The sequence below is a fragment of the Pipra filicauda genome, unplaced genomic scaffold, assembly GCF_003945595.2.
Source record: "Pipra filicauda isolate LSUMZ 115617 unplaced genomic scaffold, ASM394559v2 scaffold490_size440907_pilon, whole genome shotgun sequence".
Classification (NCBI taxonomy): Eukaryota; Metazoa; Chordata; class Aves; order Passeriformes; family Pipridae; genus Pipra; species Pipra filicauda.
Window position 1 is genome coordinate 264,285 of NW_024104632.1, and position 16,306 is coordinate 280,590.

The 16,306-nt window shown below is 36.9% G+C and overlaps 1 protein-coding gene across 2 annotated transcripts in view; it reads left to right on the forward strand.

Moving 5' to 3' along the window:
* The window catches only part of DROSHA (drosha ribonuclease III), a 74,422-nt gene extending 59,917 nt beyond the window's left edge, over positions 1-14,505 (forward strand). The window contains exons 27-33 of one of the 2 annotated variants that reach the window (XM_027731140.2): positions 485-590; positions 4,100-4,241; positions 5,193-5,275; positions 5,388-5,491; positions 7,211-7,303; positions 8,120-8,166; positions 11,121-14,505. In XM_027731140.2, the coding sequence (XP_027586941.2) occupies positions 485-590; positions 4,100-4,241; positions 5,193-5,275; positions 5,388-5,491; positions 7,211-7,303; positions 8,120-8,166; positions 11,121-11,251 (706 nt within the window). In that variant the 3' untranslated portion in view covers positions 11,252-14,505. The remainder of the gene's footprint in view (positions 1-484; positions 591-4,099; positions 4,242-5,192; positions 5,276-5,387; positions 5,492-7,210; positions 7,304-8,119; positions 8,167-11,120) is intronic. The other variant, XM_039386562.1, reaches the window with a different exon arrangement.
* Positions 14,506-16,306: the final 1,801 nt, after the last annotated feature.

Genomic DNA, 16,306 nt, shown 5'->3' on the forward strand with positions numbered 1-16,306 from the left:
CAGAATCTAGCACTTGCCCTTGTTAAACTTCATATCAGTGGTTACCCACTCCAGGATCTCCTGTGAGTTGAAACCCCGATCCTTTTCTTTCTTATGAATGGACAGACCTTTTTCTCTGTTGAAGTTGTTGCATTCATTAGTTCACTTTCTTACCAGAAGTTTCAGATAGAGACCTTATCCTGTTACAAATTTGATGACAACTGCTCTTCTCCTTGAATTAGTCCCAGATCTGTGATCTAATGATTGTGTTTGTATGTATCTATCCTCATCTGCTTTTTGCCTGAAAGTTGGTGTTACAACAGTAATGAACTATGTTTTCATCTCACCTGATTAACAATGGAAAATTGTCTTAAATGTGTTCAGAAATGAGCAAGGCTCACTTTCAGATCACTCTTTATTTTAATTTGTGTGTGCATGCTGGTTTTGGTTTTTTTTCCTCCCTGAGTGCTTATTGATTTTGCTGCGTTGATGTCTCATTTTTCAGAGGCCACAACCAGAGGATGGAATTCCTGGGTGACTCCATAATGCAGTTGGTAGCCACCGAGTATTTATTCATACATTTCCCCGATCATCATGAAGGGCACTTAACGGTGAGATGGCCATCAATCATACTCTCCATAAGAGCAAGAGTGGGATGGAGACTGAAATTATGGGAACAACTAGTGAATTATTCTGAGTTTGATTAATAAAAGAAGCCTCAGCAACCGCTGCTCTTAATAAGGCTTTGTTAATTTTAAGTCATGAGCACTGCAGTGAATAAGAAATGGTGATTTATGAGCCCAGTGCAATAATTTCAATAATTTCTGTTCAGTCTGTGAAACGGATCAATAATTTTAATGATGTCAGCGATGAAATTGGGACATTGTTCTTGTTTAAAGTTGGGTGTCTTACGCCATTTATTTAAATAGGTGTATCACATGACTTTTTTTTATTCATAACTTCTGGTCTGTTTAACTTGCAACCCGACAGGGTTATACTTCCTGATAAAAAGTTTATACGATCTGTTTTAGTCTGGTTTTCCTGTTGTCTTCAATCTGGAGCTCCTGTGGTAACTTTTGAATTTAATGTTACTATTGCTATACTCACCTGTTGTTGATTGCTGTAGTCTTTTAGCCTCTCTTATCTGGGCTCTGAAAACTCAGTTTAGGGATGTTTCAACAATTTACAGGACTTTAAACATAGCGTAATAGTATATGTAGTTTTTTTCCTGATTGATTCATTTAGTACTGCAACTGAACAGGTGGCTTTGTTTGCAAGTAAGAAATTTTCTTGGACTTACTAACTTTTTTCTTAGTTTAAAAGTCTTAATTAGAACAAAAAAAGGAATACATGTATCAGGAGTGTGAGTCAAGTTTTCTAGTTAAAATTAGGAAGTAGCCTAATTTTAGAGTGGTTTCCTCAGATCAACAGAGAGATGGCAATACTAGGTCTCTAGCAGGCAATGTGTTGTCAAGAATATCATTCTTGGGTCTTTGGGGCTAAAGCTGTTTACAAGAAAGAAAATATGTGCTCTGACTAAAAGTAACTTCAATTTTTCTTCACTACTTCATAAGTTTCAGTTACATATGTATGGATTCAGGAGACAGTGGATATAAAGCCTGGTGGGATTTTTTGTTTTATACATGACTTTATGTAGGCATTAGTGGTGTTATAGTAAGATAAATCTTGCAAGAACTATTTGGACAGAAGGATATGAAGTGTTGCTATTAATGGATATAAATACTCAGAACGATGATCAGAACATCTGTGTGTTGCTTAATTTAATGATTAGTGAGTTGGCAAGTACAAGTTGCACAGTTCAAGTTTGTAGGTGAAACTACAAAGTTGGAGTGAAATGGATGCTGAAGCAGACAATGCCTAGAATAAAATTTGAAATCTGAGAATGCGCATGCAGAGAAAAAGAAAATTATCTTAAAATGTTTTTAATTTTGAGGGCAAGTGAAAGGAGACATGTGAGAAAGGAGACTGATAATGTGGAATCTGAAGAGAAACAGAAAACACTGAGCTCTTTCTCCTGTCATCTGGGACCATACTTAAATTTGAGAGAATAATGAAACATCAGCTGGTTGGTGTCTGGTGCATTGAGGGTGATTTTGGCCAAGGATTCCACTCGACTGGCAATGCAGTGGCTTCCCAGAGTGGAGTGATTGCTTGTGGAGACACGTCTGTAAATTAACTATATTTTAAAAAAAGAAAGGAGAACATAGTCTTATCTACATACTTTGAGATAACCAAGTAATGTGCCAAAAAGAAGTTAACATTTTATTGAATGTTGGAAGATACAGCTTCTCCACTACTGGCTTATGGGTTCTTCTGGTACAGTCACTGGTAGTAGTATGCTATTTGAAGATGAAAGAATTAAAAAGTTTTTTAAAAATTGCTTTGTAATTACAGTTAAGCTCCAGCTGAGCATCTGTCACATGTTACAGCATCTGCAGTGATGCAGGCTGTTTGTTGCCAGAGTGGAGACTAGCTCTAAAAAAGCTGCTGGAAAGGCACAGGTACTATGTCTTCTCCATATCATTAAGGGGAATTGAGTTTCTTGCTGGATCACACTTGTAGAGGAGGCAAATGCTAATACAGAGCAAGTTAATAACCACAGTGCTAAAAGGATAACTGGGTGTTTTTTTCCATCTCTAATTCACTGTGTAGTGTATATGTTGCTCTTTGTTTTATGATACTACTAATCATGATTATGGATCCCATCAAAATAAATACTCTGTAAACGCAACAAAAGAAATCCTGTTACAAGAAACAGATTTTTGTCATGGGACACTGCATTTCTGTCTCGCGGGTTACATATGGTGCTTGGGAATTTTGGAAAAAAACAAGTAGAAAACAAGTTTAAGCAGAGGTTAGGGAGGCAGGTGATAATCCTATCTATGGTCTGCCTAGTTTATGAAGATCAAGTTGTGGGTATCTGCTTCATACATCATTGCCAAACAAATTATGAACATACTGTTCTTTATTTATCTGTTGTGAGAGATGAAGTATCAAGTACAGCAAATAAATCTTGATTTTTCATAAGCTCAGTCGACAGGCTGGAGCCAGGTAGAATATAAGTTGAATCTAATAAGATGAACAAATGTGATATGGAAGACAAAGAGAGAAAAAATGTGTATGCAGAGTCTCAACTCTAGATTACACATAAACAGTGGAAAAGAAAGACGTTCTTTACTTCTCACCCCCCCTCCTATAATACCTCTAACTTCTTAAATTAATGCTGTTTCATTTAAAGCAAAGAAGCAAACAAACGGAAAAAAGCTCACCTTGCCAGGGGTTCAGAAAATTGTATAAACCCCTAAAATTCCAAAATACTCTTTTAAGCTGTATGGGATTATATCTGTGGCAGAGCTTTATGTTTAAGCAATCTGCCTAGAAGCCAAGGTTAAGCATTTTGGGGCACCCTGCTAGAGAACTAGGCATCCCTGACATTTTCATACATTGAAAATGTTACAGGCGATCCTTGTGAGGGATGCATTGGCTCAGCTGTGCTACCTTTTAGTAGAGCAAATAGTACATGCAGGCTGTCCAAGTATGTACTTTTTCTCAGGCCAAAGGAATGGAGAAGCTTCCTCATCTGCTTATTCTGAAACACTGAACTGTCTTGCAGTGTATGTATTTGTTTTAATTGCTGCCTATTTATTTCTTATTTGGTGGACACCAGGGCTGCTCCATAGACTCCAGAACATTGTTTACTTACATTTTATGTGAAAAAATGTATATAACTGTGTATTACTTAAATTAGAAAACTGCACGTTAGCTGAAAAAGTACAGGACTCCTGAAGAGATGGTATATAATTGTAAAGAAGCTCACAAGCAGGCATTTTAAATGCAAGACATACATCCAGAAGTAATGTGTTCATAGAATAAAGATTGGTAAGAAGAATTGAAACAGAAGGAAAAATCAGCAGTAGAAAGAATGACAGCGTGTGTGTTTATGTAAATCACTCGAGGTGTCCTGAAACAAAATGTCAATAAACTGAGAAAAGTGACTGACTGTAAGGATAAAAGGAACTTTTTCTCCCCAGCTCTCCCTACCTTTCATAGTTTGCTATTTGTAATTGTTACCATTGAATGAAACTTCTTTCTGTTTCAGCTGTTGAGAAGTTCTTTGGTGAACAACAGGACACAGGCCAAGGTGGCAGAAGAGCTGGGTATGCAAGAATTTGCCATCACTAATGACAAGACAAAAAGACCTGTAACTCTTCGAACTAAGACTTTGGCTGATCTCTTGGAATGTGAGTTAATTTGGTTATAACAACTTAGTGACTTCCTTTTCCTTGGGGCTTAAGAAAGCCATGAGAAATCACCCAAACCACTTCTAAAAATGTGTGTTCACGTTCTCATGTGAATTATGCCTATACCTCTGAAAGCCAGATTTTTGAACACTAGCATAGTTTTTTCAAGTCTATATGAAAGCAGAAAGAGGCATAATTGCAGATAGAAAGCTGAAGACTTAGAAACTGAGGGGTCACGGTGACCAGGTCAAAAGCAAGTCTTGAAAATTAAAGTTTGTAGTCTGAGTTGAGCTATTTAGCAGTTTCAGTGTTTAATTAATATGTTCTTGTCACTGTTGGAAGACAAAGTAGTTCGTTCAGCAGGTGAATATTGCTGTGGTTCATTTGTCTGCATTTTGGGAAGTTTTAAAACAATCATTCCACAAGAGGGAAGGCTATGTGGAAATTAAATTCTTTTTAGTCCATTTTTTAAGTTTGTGCTACCTTCTTTCCAAAGAAAGTGGAAACAGTGATAAATATTCTGCTAAGAAAGTTAATCTCTATCTTATATATTTTGATATATTTTGTGATGCATTCAGACCACTTGGCTTTTGCCAAATCCTCTAAGCAAAAGAAAATAGCATACAAACAGGAGTGATTTATATCTAGATTTTTTAATGGTACCCAATAGAGATTTATTTGTAAGTATCCATGGTCTGCTGGTTAAAATGTGAGATTAGGAGCTGAGCGTTGTTTCTAGCACTTTAAATGACTGGGTGGATTTGGGTAAATCACTTAATCTCTTGGTCAACTTGATTTTTTCCTGAGTATGCAGGATAATACCCTCATTGGATCACTGCTGTGAAACATAATTGAATATGGCTTTAAAGTACTCAGAGATACTTGTTTCTGAAAGTGCAAGCCACTAATGTTCTCCTTAGATGAGTGACAGTACCTTTTTTCCCCCCCCAGCCTTTATTGCTGCCCTGTACATTGATAAAGATTTGGAATACGTTCACACTTTCATGAATGTATGCTTTTTTCCACGGCTAAAGGTAAGATCAGTCAGATTCCTACTTTTCTGCCACTATGTTTTAACACATTATTGCATTTGAGACTCCTACCGCGGTCTCTCAATCATAAAACATCTCTGTGAACTTCTTACAGGAGTTTATTTTAAATCAAGATTGGAATGATCCTAAATCTCAGCTTCAACAGTGCTGCTTGACTCTCAGGACAGAAGGAAAAGAGCCAGATATTCCTCTTTACAAGTAAGAGCAGGCATCTTATGGATACCAGCTAATTATAAGTCTTTCTTGTATATGGAGGAAGATGTGATCAGTCACCCTACATTTTTCCCATAGTTTGGTTTTGTTGTAGTTATCCAAGCCCTCTAGTCTCTGTCTGAAGATGGAAATTGTTGAACCAGTGTTTTTTAGGCTTTAGGTGTTTTAAGCCATTACGAGGAAGAATTAGTAAGCATTTTACCTTCTACAGTTTCTAATCCACAGTCAGGCACTGAAGGGCAACACAGGTTTTGGACGTTTTTGGTGTGCAATTCATCCCACATATGTTCTCCTGTTCAGTGATAGAGCTCAGAGCAGTGAACCTTTTAACTTGTACATCTCAGTTAGATGCCTGAAGCTGGATGGGATGGATCTCCATTCTCTCTTTCAGTTGTAAAACAGTGTAATAACTGCTTCAAAGAGACAATAATAAACCTAAAACTGTATATGGCATCCATATCCATTCAATTAATGTAGAATGTTAGCCCCCAAAAGAAGAGATAAAGGCTATCCATGAAGTTCAAGGTTTGTGTTGTGATTATTATATTAAAAAGATAGGAAGAATGATAGTCTAAGTGTATTTGTCACATTTACTGAAGTAAGGTTTTCAGTGAAATGTAGCAGTTCAGTTATAGTGACAAACAGTGCACTTCAGAAGTGCTGTTGCTTTAATACTGCAACCAGTGCCCTGCAGACCTGACTCCTCAGTGTCTCTCTATGAGGGTTCTTTGAGTGAGGGACATGAATACAATAAAAACAACACCCAGTTTTTGTAAAAACCACTTAGTATCAAGTACCAAATCTTTGTTTTGTTTTGCTGTGATGATAAATTGATTTTTATAGTACAGCTTAGACCTAGTAATACACTGTTATCTTCCTATTATCTTGTTAAATTCCTTTTCTTCTTATCTGTTTCACTGTAGTCAGTACTACTGGTTTTAAATTCAGGGTGGGTTTTATTTGCTCTTGTCACAGTGCACAGAAAATAGAGTACTTTATTTAGATACTTTAAAAATTGTTGTGAAATTCGTGCTCCATCTAAAGAGAAACAAGGTAGTAGAAAGAACTCGATCTGAAAGTGGGGAGAGATTTTGGACAACAGGAAGAAACTGCGAAAGAAGCAATTCATTGCACGTCTAGGGGATTATCTTTTCCTCTTTAGATGGTTGTTGATGCATGTTCTAGACTTTAGCTCAAATGGAAAGTTTGTTTTGTGACTAACTTTTCAAAGCTAAATGAAAATTTCTTTATACTGTGATAATTCAGTGTGTAGGGAGCTACCATGTCTAACAGAAAGGCCTTGTAAAACCTTGCTAACTGCCAAACTCTTAGTAACTAAAATTTTAGTGCACACATAATCATGTTGGTGTGTTTATTTGCAGTTGCACAGCTAAACATAATTTATTGTTTTATTACAAGTCTTTTCACTGTTTTTAAACATATCATGTTATAAGTTTGCATTTTTGCTTATAGGTTAAATTAAGTTTTAATTTTCATATGGTGCTCCTTATTCCAGGGAGGAATAAATGTGATTGATATAAACACCATTCTGGTAATCTATACAGGCATCCTTCAACCCTTGCTCTACGTTTTGCACAATTGAACTATATATATTGACCAGACTGAAAGTTTGGTGATGTATGTGCCACAAACAGATTATGGGTTTTGATACTTCCTGCTTTAATAAAATATTTCTTCTTTCAGGACTTTGCAGACAGTGGGACCTTCTCATGCCAGGACATACACGGTAGCTGTGTACTTCAAAGGGGAAAGAATAGGATGTGGTAAAGGTCCAAGGTATATTGAAAAATTAATCACATGGTATTAGAGTGTGGTGGTATACAAAATGACTAGCCATGGAGATGACAAGTGTGTGGTTTGCCTTAGAAAAGGAAAGCTGTAGAGCCTTCTTCAAACTATTCTGCTTCAGGAGTACCTGAAGGGTTCAATGTCTGTATAATTTTGAGTCTTAAGCTGCTTTTTTTTTTTTTTTTTTTTTTTTTTGTGAACTTGCCTTCAAGGTGGCTAGCAATGCTAACCGATTTATGGCTCTCAGACTAGAAATTGCAGAGCAGCTTCCAGGAAACAGTGGCTACCTTTGGATTTGCTACTGGATTACTGTGCAGCTTATGCTGGCAATTTAAGTGCAACACTATCATGGATTTTTTTTTCTTATGTTATTACTTCTAGGCATTTTGGAATGGTTCTAAGTGTGCAAAGACCATGAACCTCAAAGACCTCACGTTATTTTCTGCTACCAAATCTAGTGGTGGTTGTTATAAAAATATCACTGGCTTTTTAGCATTCACACATTTGTGATTTTGTTCCTTTTTTTTCTCTCAATTATAAAAGTAAATGCTTTAGTGAAGAATGGACTAGAATATTTTGTTAGTGTTATTGATCTAAGTTTAAAAAATATTCTAACTGCATTGTAGTACTATTTCTCACATATTTATGGAAAGGCTGATATATCATACACTGTGGAAATTACTAGCTGCTGGTTATCCACAGAGTTTCATTACACAAGTAGCTAGTGTTCCACCTTGTCAGAAACTTAAGTTAATTCTATACAGCTTTGATCTCATGTAACATGTTTTTGTTTGGTTTTCACAGTATTCAGCAAGCAGAAATGGGAGCTGCAATGGATGCACTTGAAAAATGTAAGATATTTGGATAGCAAAGAAAATAATTTATAATTTACTTTGTCATTCTTTAGTGAGGCAAGGTGCAGGTTTTGTGGGGGATAAGTTTTGAACAGAACACATGCTAAATGCTGACAGCTTCTAAGCACCAGGTTTCCCTTTTAGTACTTTCAAGACAGATTTGTAACAGTTGAAGTTAATACGATACCAACAGGTACTTGTTAAAGAGAATTGCTCAGCTACAGAAGATAAAAGAGAGCTGATCAGCTCTAGAGGATGCAACTTTGAGGGAACCCTGTGCAGTGAAGATTCATAGAGATTTTCTGTGCTTAAGTATGCAGCAGAAAAAGACTGCATAGTCCCAGACACTGTGGTTGTCTCACCCTTTAATTTAGGGGAGGAGGAAAATAATACTTTAGAAAATAAAATTTGATCTCAGATTATCAGTTAACTAGGTTAAAATCTAACAGGCAGATTCTCAACCAATTTAAATTGATATTTATCCATGAAGAAGGGGTAATATCAGCCAAAGATCCAGGGATCTGTGTATACATCTCTCTAAATTCTGTGCTAGATAGCCAGCATGGGAGCAGTCCTTCATTGAAATGGAGTCTGAGATATGAATGTATGCAAGCTTCTTATATGAATTAACTTTGGTCAGTTGGGTTAAAGTGCCAGGTGTGGATGTGCTGTAAGCAAATAGATTACAAGCATTTTGTGCAGCAGAAGCTCTCTATTGAGAAGAACATGGAGGGGCCATTTTTTGCATTTGATTCAAAGGAAAGACATGCAGTTCCTCAGATGCCAGAGGCTTTTAATCTGTTATTTCTGGATCTGGAAATTCAAGGGCTTAAGAATTTCAGAAAACAATGAATCTGTGTAATTTAGAAATGTTTTTATATACATCTGCTAGGCATATACTTCTCACCATCAGTAAATTTGACAAATAGAAAAATATAACTTCCCTTCTCTGCTGAATATTTGCAAAATGTTACTGGAGTTTTCTTTGAGTGCATTTTCTTTTGACAGTATCACCACTCAGAGACCTGTGAGCTTCATGGCCTATCAGTCCAAGGACTTCACAGCTCTCTTCTGACATATATGTTTGTTTAAATGCCATAAATCTCTAGAGGTCTGTGCTCCAGCTACCCCTCAAAACAGAACCAGCTTTCAAGTTAGTTTCTCAGTGCCTTGCCAGTCAAGTTTTGACTGTCTTTAGGGGTGGAGGTTATACAACCTTTAAGGGCACCTGTTTTGTTTTGTATATGCTTGTGGAATGGAGTTTTTTTTGTTTGATTTGGTTTGTTTGTCATGTTTTTTAATGCATAAATAGTTAACTTCAAGTAGTTTTCATATACCTTTTTTTATATATGATAGCTATGATGAATTTATTATATGAATTCCTTCTTACCATCCTAAACAGATTAGAACAAACAGGTTGCTACCGACCTGAGTTCTTCAAGAATCATGTTACAGGCACAGTGATGGAAATCTGATTTTCATTTTGTGGTGCACATGAGCAACAAAATATCCCAGAACTCCATTAAACAAAGCACTAGTATTTTTAAAGCAACAGCAATTGAAAAACAATTTTATTTAGATTGCTTTCTGGTTTAAATAAATATACCCTCCTAAGCCCAAGTTGTAAATAACTGATAAATAAACCTTTTATTCCTGTAGTATATATAATAAAAGGCACAAATTTCACTGGCCAATAAAACAAAGCAGTAGAAAGTTATTCTGCTCTACAGCAAACTTCTGCAGTTTATATGGCTTCTGCCCCATATTCTCCACCTGAACAAATCTGTGCTGCCTGGGACCCAACAAAAGGAGTAAAAAGCTTGGTGCCAAGGTACTCTTCCCTGAGGAGCCTCAACTGAATTCTTTCTCAGTAGCCAGCTAGAGAGAGAGCAGTCCTTTGCCAATGCATCTACCAAATTTGTTTATGGCTTTAAAGGTCAGTGTAGTAACCTTTTACATTCATCTCACAGATAGGTAGCCACTGCTGATCCCAGAACTCTGTGTAATCCCAGCAGGATTTACCAGCTACTGCAACCTGTCACGTCCTGTGTCACCTCTTTGCTTTCTGACTTGCTGGAGGGCGCAGGTCTCTGCAGCACAGACACATATGAATGTCAGCACCCTGGTCATGCAGAAAATATCATATTCTGTGAGCAGTGCACTAAATTTAGAGCAATTCTGTTCAATTACATAAGCTGTTTTTACAGTCCTGGTTCTAACATGTACATACGTAGCAACCAATAGACAAATGCCCGAAAGCAGAAGCATACACCTCCCCAGCTATTCCTCTATCACCTCAACCTTGTCCAGTCTGTTCTAGCCAGTCTTCACTCATCCCTGCTCTTCAGTTATGCTAAGGCTGTCTTCTGGCACACAGCCAAATATTAACTTCTTCAGGAACAGATTTTACTGCATTCCATCTTGCTACACTATTACTTTCCCATTAGGATCGCTGCCACAATATGGGGCGTCAAGTCGATGCTGTGCGGTCTAAAATAATAATAAAAATAATGGAAACATCTGTACAATGCTTGGAACTGGTGGCTCATACTTTTTGGAGAGAGAACAAGACAAAAAACCCTGACAGCATTGACAGTAGTTTCACATTTGTTTTTCAGTATTGACCACCTGTTGCTAAGGGAACAGAATGTAAAATCCAGGTAATACCTGGCTATGTTGCTATACCAGAATTTTATATTTTATTTTTGTGAGTGTATTAGATTTGGCAGTGCTTTGTAGCCGGAGAAACAGATGTAAAGAAATCATAAAGAAACCAAAGTCCTATGACACAGTCTTGGTTTACTATGTATTATTAGAAATAAATGAGTGAAAATGGTAATAACATTATTCTCCCTTGCCTCTAATCTCATCAAAGTTAAAAAAGAAAAAGAGCTGAGACTTTCTGTGTTACCAGTTTGTTTATTAATGTAAAATATTTCTCCTTGTATCAGATAACTTTCCCCAGATGGCCCATCAGAAACGGTTCATTGAACGGAAGTACAGACAAGAGTTGAAAGAATTGAGGTGGGAAAGAGAGCATCAAGAGAGAGAGCCAGAGGAGACTGAAGAAGCAAGGAAATAAAAGGAGGGCACAGCAGCAGTGGCATATTTACTTACTTAATAACTCTGACTGTGGCCTATGGAGACCTAACCTACTTTCTTGCAGATGGTGAATGAAGAGTGCCTGTTGATATCAAAAAGAAAATTGTAATCTCTTCTTTAAAAAGTGTGTGCACACATAGTGTTTCTTTCATTTGGTTTTAAGTGTGGCTTTTTAATAAGATTTAGTTTTAAATCTTTTTAATTTTTATGAAAAGTTGTTGGATTATTTTTATTATTTTTACTGTGTTGTATGAAGTAATAAAGTATTAATTTCAAAATCTTGTAGGAGGAAAAGCTGTTTAGCAGTTGTCTCCTATGTCTAAATGCTGTTTTGTCAGTGACCAACAAAGTTATTGCATGAATTCTGCTGTGGAGGAGGAAAGTCATGAGAAACTAATTCAGCTGAGCACTTAAGCACGTATGTAACTTAAGTTTTGCAGCTAAATTTACTGCTTGATTCTGCTAAATCAGACCTGTAAACTACAGGTCCTTTTACAGAAAATGGTACAGTACTTTAAGCAAAAGAGATAAGTTTTGCTTTAAACAGTGGATTCCACATCTGGAATCCACTGGAACGTGACACAGGTGTGTGTGGAAGCATGAGGGTTTTTGTTTCTAAATCAGTGTCATAAAACTTGAAGAAAAAGATAATTATGAAGCAAGAGAATGGCAATTGTTTTTGCAGAGAATGTACTGAGTTTACAGTTACAAGTTTAATTTCTTTCTTGGCTTCTTGCTCTATGAGGCTGCTGTCTAATGGATTAATTTGTCGAGAAGATACCAGTATGACCATAACTGTGAAATAGTGTATTAGAAACTCTTTACAGGTGCTGTTCCAGATAGGTTCATTGAAAATGGTTTTTATTAAAAGGAGGACAGAATTTGTCCCCGAAGTGTAGTTCAAAGGTGGTGTACAGTTTGAAGTCACACAGTTTCCTTGAATTTTTGGTGTCTGTGGCTTGTATTAGACAGATGTTTCTTCTATAAAAGCTAAGTGGCACCAGAAATGAAAATCTGTTGGTAGTTTTTCCCACTGGTTACCAGCTTCACTGTAGCTGTTGGTGCATTTTTTTTACTTTAAATTTGCCTGCTTCGAGCCATTCATTCCCATTATCCTCAGTTCTCAGTTAAAATGGTCCCTTCGTACATATTGTGTAGTCATTTTTTATCTTTCTTTTCTGATAACTGAAACAGATGCAATCCTTATTTTCCTTAACTGTGCGTTTTCTTCCTGGTTCAGATCCTTTTTGGCGAGTCATTTATGCATCTTTTTTGGTGTAATATAGAATTACGTGTTAAGATACTGGGCAGCTTTGTGAGCATGGATGCACGAGTCTGGCCCAAAGAATTCAAAGGGAGTCATGAAAGAAAACTTTTGCCCAACGTCCACACTACGCCAAGCAACTAATTTGGCAATTGTCTGAAGTGTGTTTCTGTAGGTGTGTGATGGGCATCCACAAAAGCACTTTGTTGCGGGTGCCAAAGTAGACACAAATGAAGCTGAAAAATTCAGACTACCCAAATGTCTTCCCAAAGTTTCACTTCTGAGCTAATCAGTTTGTATTTTAATACGCACATTTTTGTACACATGCAATGTGAGATGCACTTAAATGTGGAGGGGAGTTTAAAACCTGAACCCACAGCACTACCTCACTTCTCCCAATCTCTGTGATTGCCTTTTCTTAATGGATTGGTGCTTTAAATCCATTTCAGAGGATGAGAAAAGAAAAAAACACATTCTGTAATTTAGAGAGTGATAATAAACCATTAAAACATAAAGGAGGAGATAAAAACAATGAGATGAAGGCAAAGAACTGCTCTCTGCTGAATGCTGCTGCCATTTGACTTTTGAGAAGTGATTGTAACTTCTTATAGCTTCAGTCTGTAAATAAAAAGCTGAAATGCTTCTCACTAGTAGCAAGCTTGAAAAGCAGCAGCAACTCCCCTGTCCTTAAGTCTTTTGTATTCCAAGTGCTTTTGTAAAATCACTCATCTGCTTCTAGCGGTCGAAATGGTGTGGTGGTGAGGGTTAAATGTTACTGTGCATACCATTATTATATCTTTCCTTCTTACCTGTGACCAGTTTTATGTATTTAACAATTAGAGAGTGCAGTGACTTCATTTTCAGGTGTATGGTTTCTTAGCAAATGCCTCTCAGCATATCTGATATCACCAAAGTACCCCAGTGGAATTCTCAGCTCATAGTTTAACATTACTGTAATTTGTCCTATACAACATTTCACTTTTCGGCTGTAAGAAGACTGTAAGCTTATTCATAAACATTTTCATAAAAACAGATTGAATTTATCAGATAGGGTCTTTGGGGGGAGGAACCCAGAACTGTTCTTTTTTCTTCTTTGACCCAGAAATTGCCTGAAAAAAATGAACTTCTAAAACAATTTCTGCATTCCAGTTACTGCAGTTAATGAATGTTAGGACTTCTTCAAAATGTGGATGATAACCATGTTTTCACAAGCAGGCTATCTTCCCTTTTTTCATTGTATAAGCGCGGGCTAGGAAAATTGTCTGAAGCAATTTTGTTTTCCTTGTCTTGAGGACAGAAAACACAAGGTAAAAAAATTCATGTTCCTTTTGTTTGTGTTAAAACTGCAGTGTCTTTCTGTGTATGCACTGTCTAAAAACAGTGGCTATGAATGTTTCTGTGAATTTCAGGAGATGCATAGATTGTGTAAAGTGAGCACAGTCCTTTATAACAGACACCAAGGAGAGGAAGCCTTTGATAAAAATTATTATTTTTCTCATGTTAATCAGTGGGACAGCTGTAGCTTTTAACTAGGCAACTTGGGCTGCTTTTTGTAAATGTGAAGGGGTTTCTGGTTTACTGATAAAGTCAGGTCCTTTTTTGTTTGCTCCAGGGCCTGATCTGTTCTGCTCTAGAGGTTCTCATGCCAGAACCATTGACTTGGTTTGGATACAAGTAGATGAATGGAGAACAAGACTGAGAGCTTCATGAATCCAACAGATCCTGTGAAAGCACTTTTTTTTTTATTTTATTTTTAATGTAAATATGTACAGAGCATTTAATAGAATTGTAGCTGATTTGATTAGGGATTTTAATTGAATTTACATAAAGTTCATGATTGTTATTTGTAGACCCTAAGTTTACTTTGTAAGATTTCAGTTTTTGGAGGATTATTTAACAGCGATACTAAGAGAACCGTGGTCTCTAAGACTGTTGTAAACATCGTTGCTAATAAAGTTTCCCAGAAAAGACTTCAGGCATAGTTGTTACTTGCTAAAACAATTTGGAAAGATCAAAAGGCAAATCCTGATCATCTGTCTCCCTACTTCAAAGACTCTGATTATACAGGCTGCATATTTAAATGAAGTAAGCGGTTCACTTGTGAAAAGTTTGTTTGGTGGAAGTTTGTAAAGCCCTGTAAGAGCTTAGGGAATTGTTCATCTATATCATTTACCATTGTGTTGTCTTTGATGAGGATAGCATTGCAACAAATTTCTGTGACCCATAAATCCTACCGTGCTTCTCCCCCTTCCTATCCAACCCTACACTTCACAGATTCATGTTCTTTCTCAAACCCTAAGATTAAATAGGTCAGATGCTCCAGCTATGCATATTTCCCTATCCATCAGGGAGCAGGTTTACCTTAGAGGCCCTTTTCTTCACCTGCCTGCTGCAGGTAACAAAGGGAGCACCAACTTACTCCCAAAATCTTGCTAACTAGGTATATTTCTCTTTTTCTAAATCCTCACTGCATTTCTCAAAAGGATTTCAAAGTCTTTCATGAATAAGTGTATGTCATATACCTGTGACTTACAGTACAATCATACCTGAATGCCTCAAGCTCTTCACAGCACCTTTGTGGAGGGAATAAGGGACTGTTTATTCTATTGCTCAGGGATGAAAACTAGGATGAAATATTCCCTTGGGTCCAGGCCTTACGATATCTGTAGTAGGGCAATGATGTCTCATCCAGTGGATGCCTTAGTCTGTGTCTTTAGTATCTTTGCAGGTCTGCTGTGTTCCTCTTGACATGCCTTAGAGGGTCTGTGAGGGAGTAAAAAGAACTTGGCCGTGCAGGCACTGTCCCCCTCATCCCCTTTTGCTGTGGAGGATTGGAAAACAATGATCAAGATCTATAGAACTGGTGAGTCTCCTATGAGAAGCCAAAGCCCAAACAGTGGGTTGGTTGCCTGTACCTGTTTTTAGAAAAAGTAAATAAATAAATAAAACCTTCTGCTTAGAGCAGACATTTCAAAAGTAATCCATTAGCAAAGGACAGAGTCTTGAGCTGACAAATTTTGAACTTTCACTGGAGGCAGAAGCAACTCGTACATCAGTGGTCCAGAAGTGATGCAGCAGTGATGGGTAAGTGTTTGTCACTGGACGTAGCTTGTTACTTATTTAAGGATGGAGATGGTGGTCGTGGGAGCCCATGGGACCCCACTGATGCAAACTCAGCCAACATTTCTGAAAAAAATAAAGTTACTTCCCTACAGATTTCCTCCTGTCATTACTTCGGTCATTTACTGTGTCAGAACAGTTCTGACATGGTGACTAGTTTTTGCTGCCAACTGGAATTACAATTCAAATATTGCAGCTCTGTATCCAGAGGGATACTTGAACTGGCAAACAAAAAGCAATTTCTCAATCAGCAACATTTGAAAATGCTAGTGTTATTCAATATCCAATTATAAATTTCTTCTTTATAAAAAAAAATATTTAAAATTCTGTAAGATAAGAATTTTTAGTGATCTCATTGGATAAGTCATCCAAAATTACTGCTCTTACCTTCTGCTCTTGTGATAAAAAACATTGTCGAATACACGAGTCTTTTAACTTGTGAAAAAATAAATATCATACCATCCAAAGGAAAAAAACCATTTTTTCCTTGTCTTTGATGTTCCAATTCCCTGTCATTTGATGCTGTTGTCTTCTTCCTTCTTCCAAAAAACAAACAAAGTGTTTTAAATATGTTTCACCTGTCGTAATATGTCAGATATTGCAGCCAATATCCCATCTCAATTGGTGTCTGTACATTAACAACCAAAATCA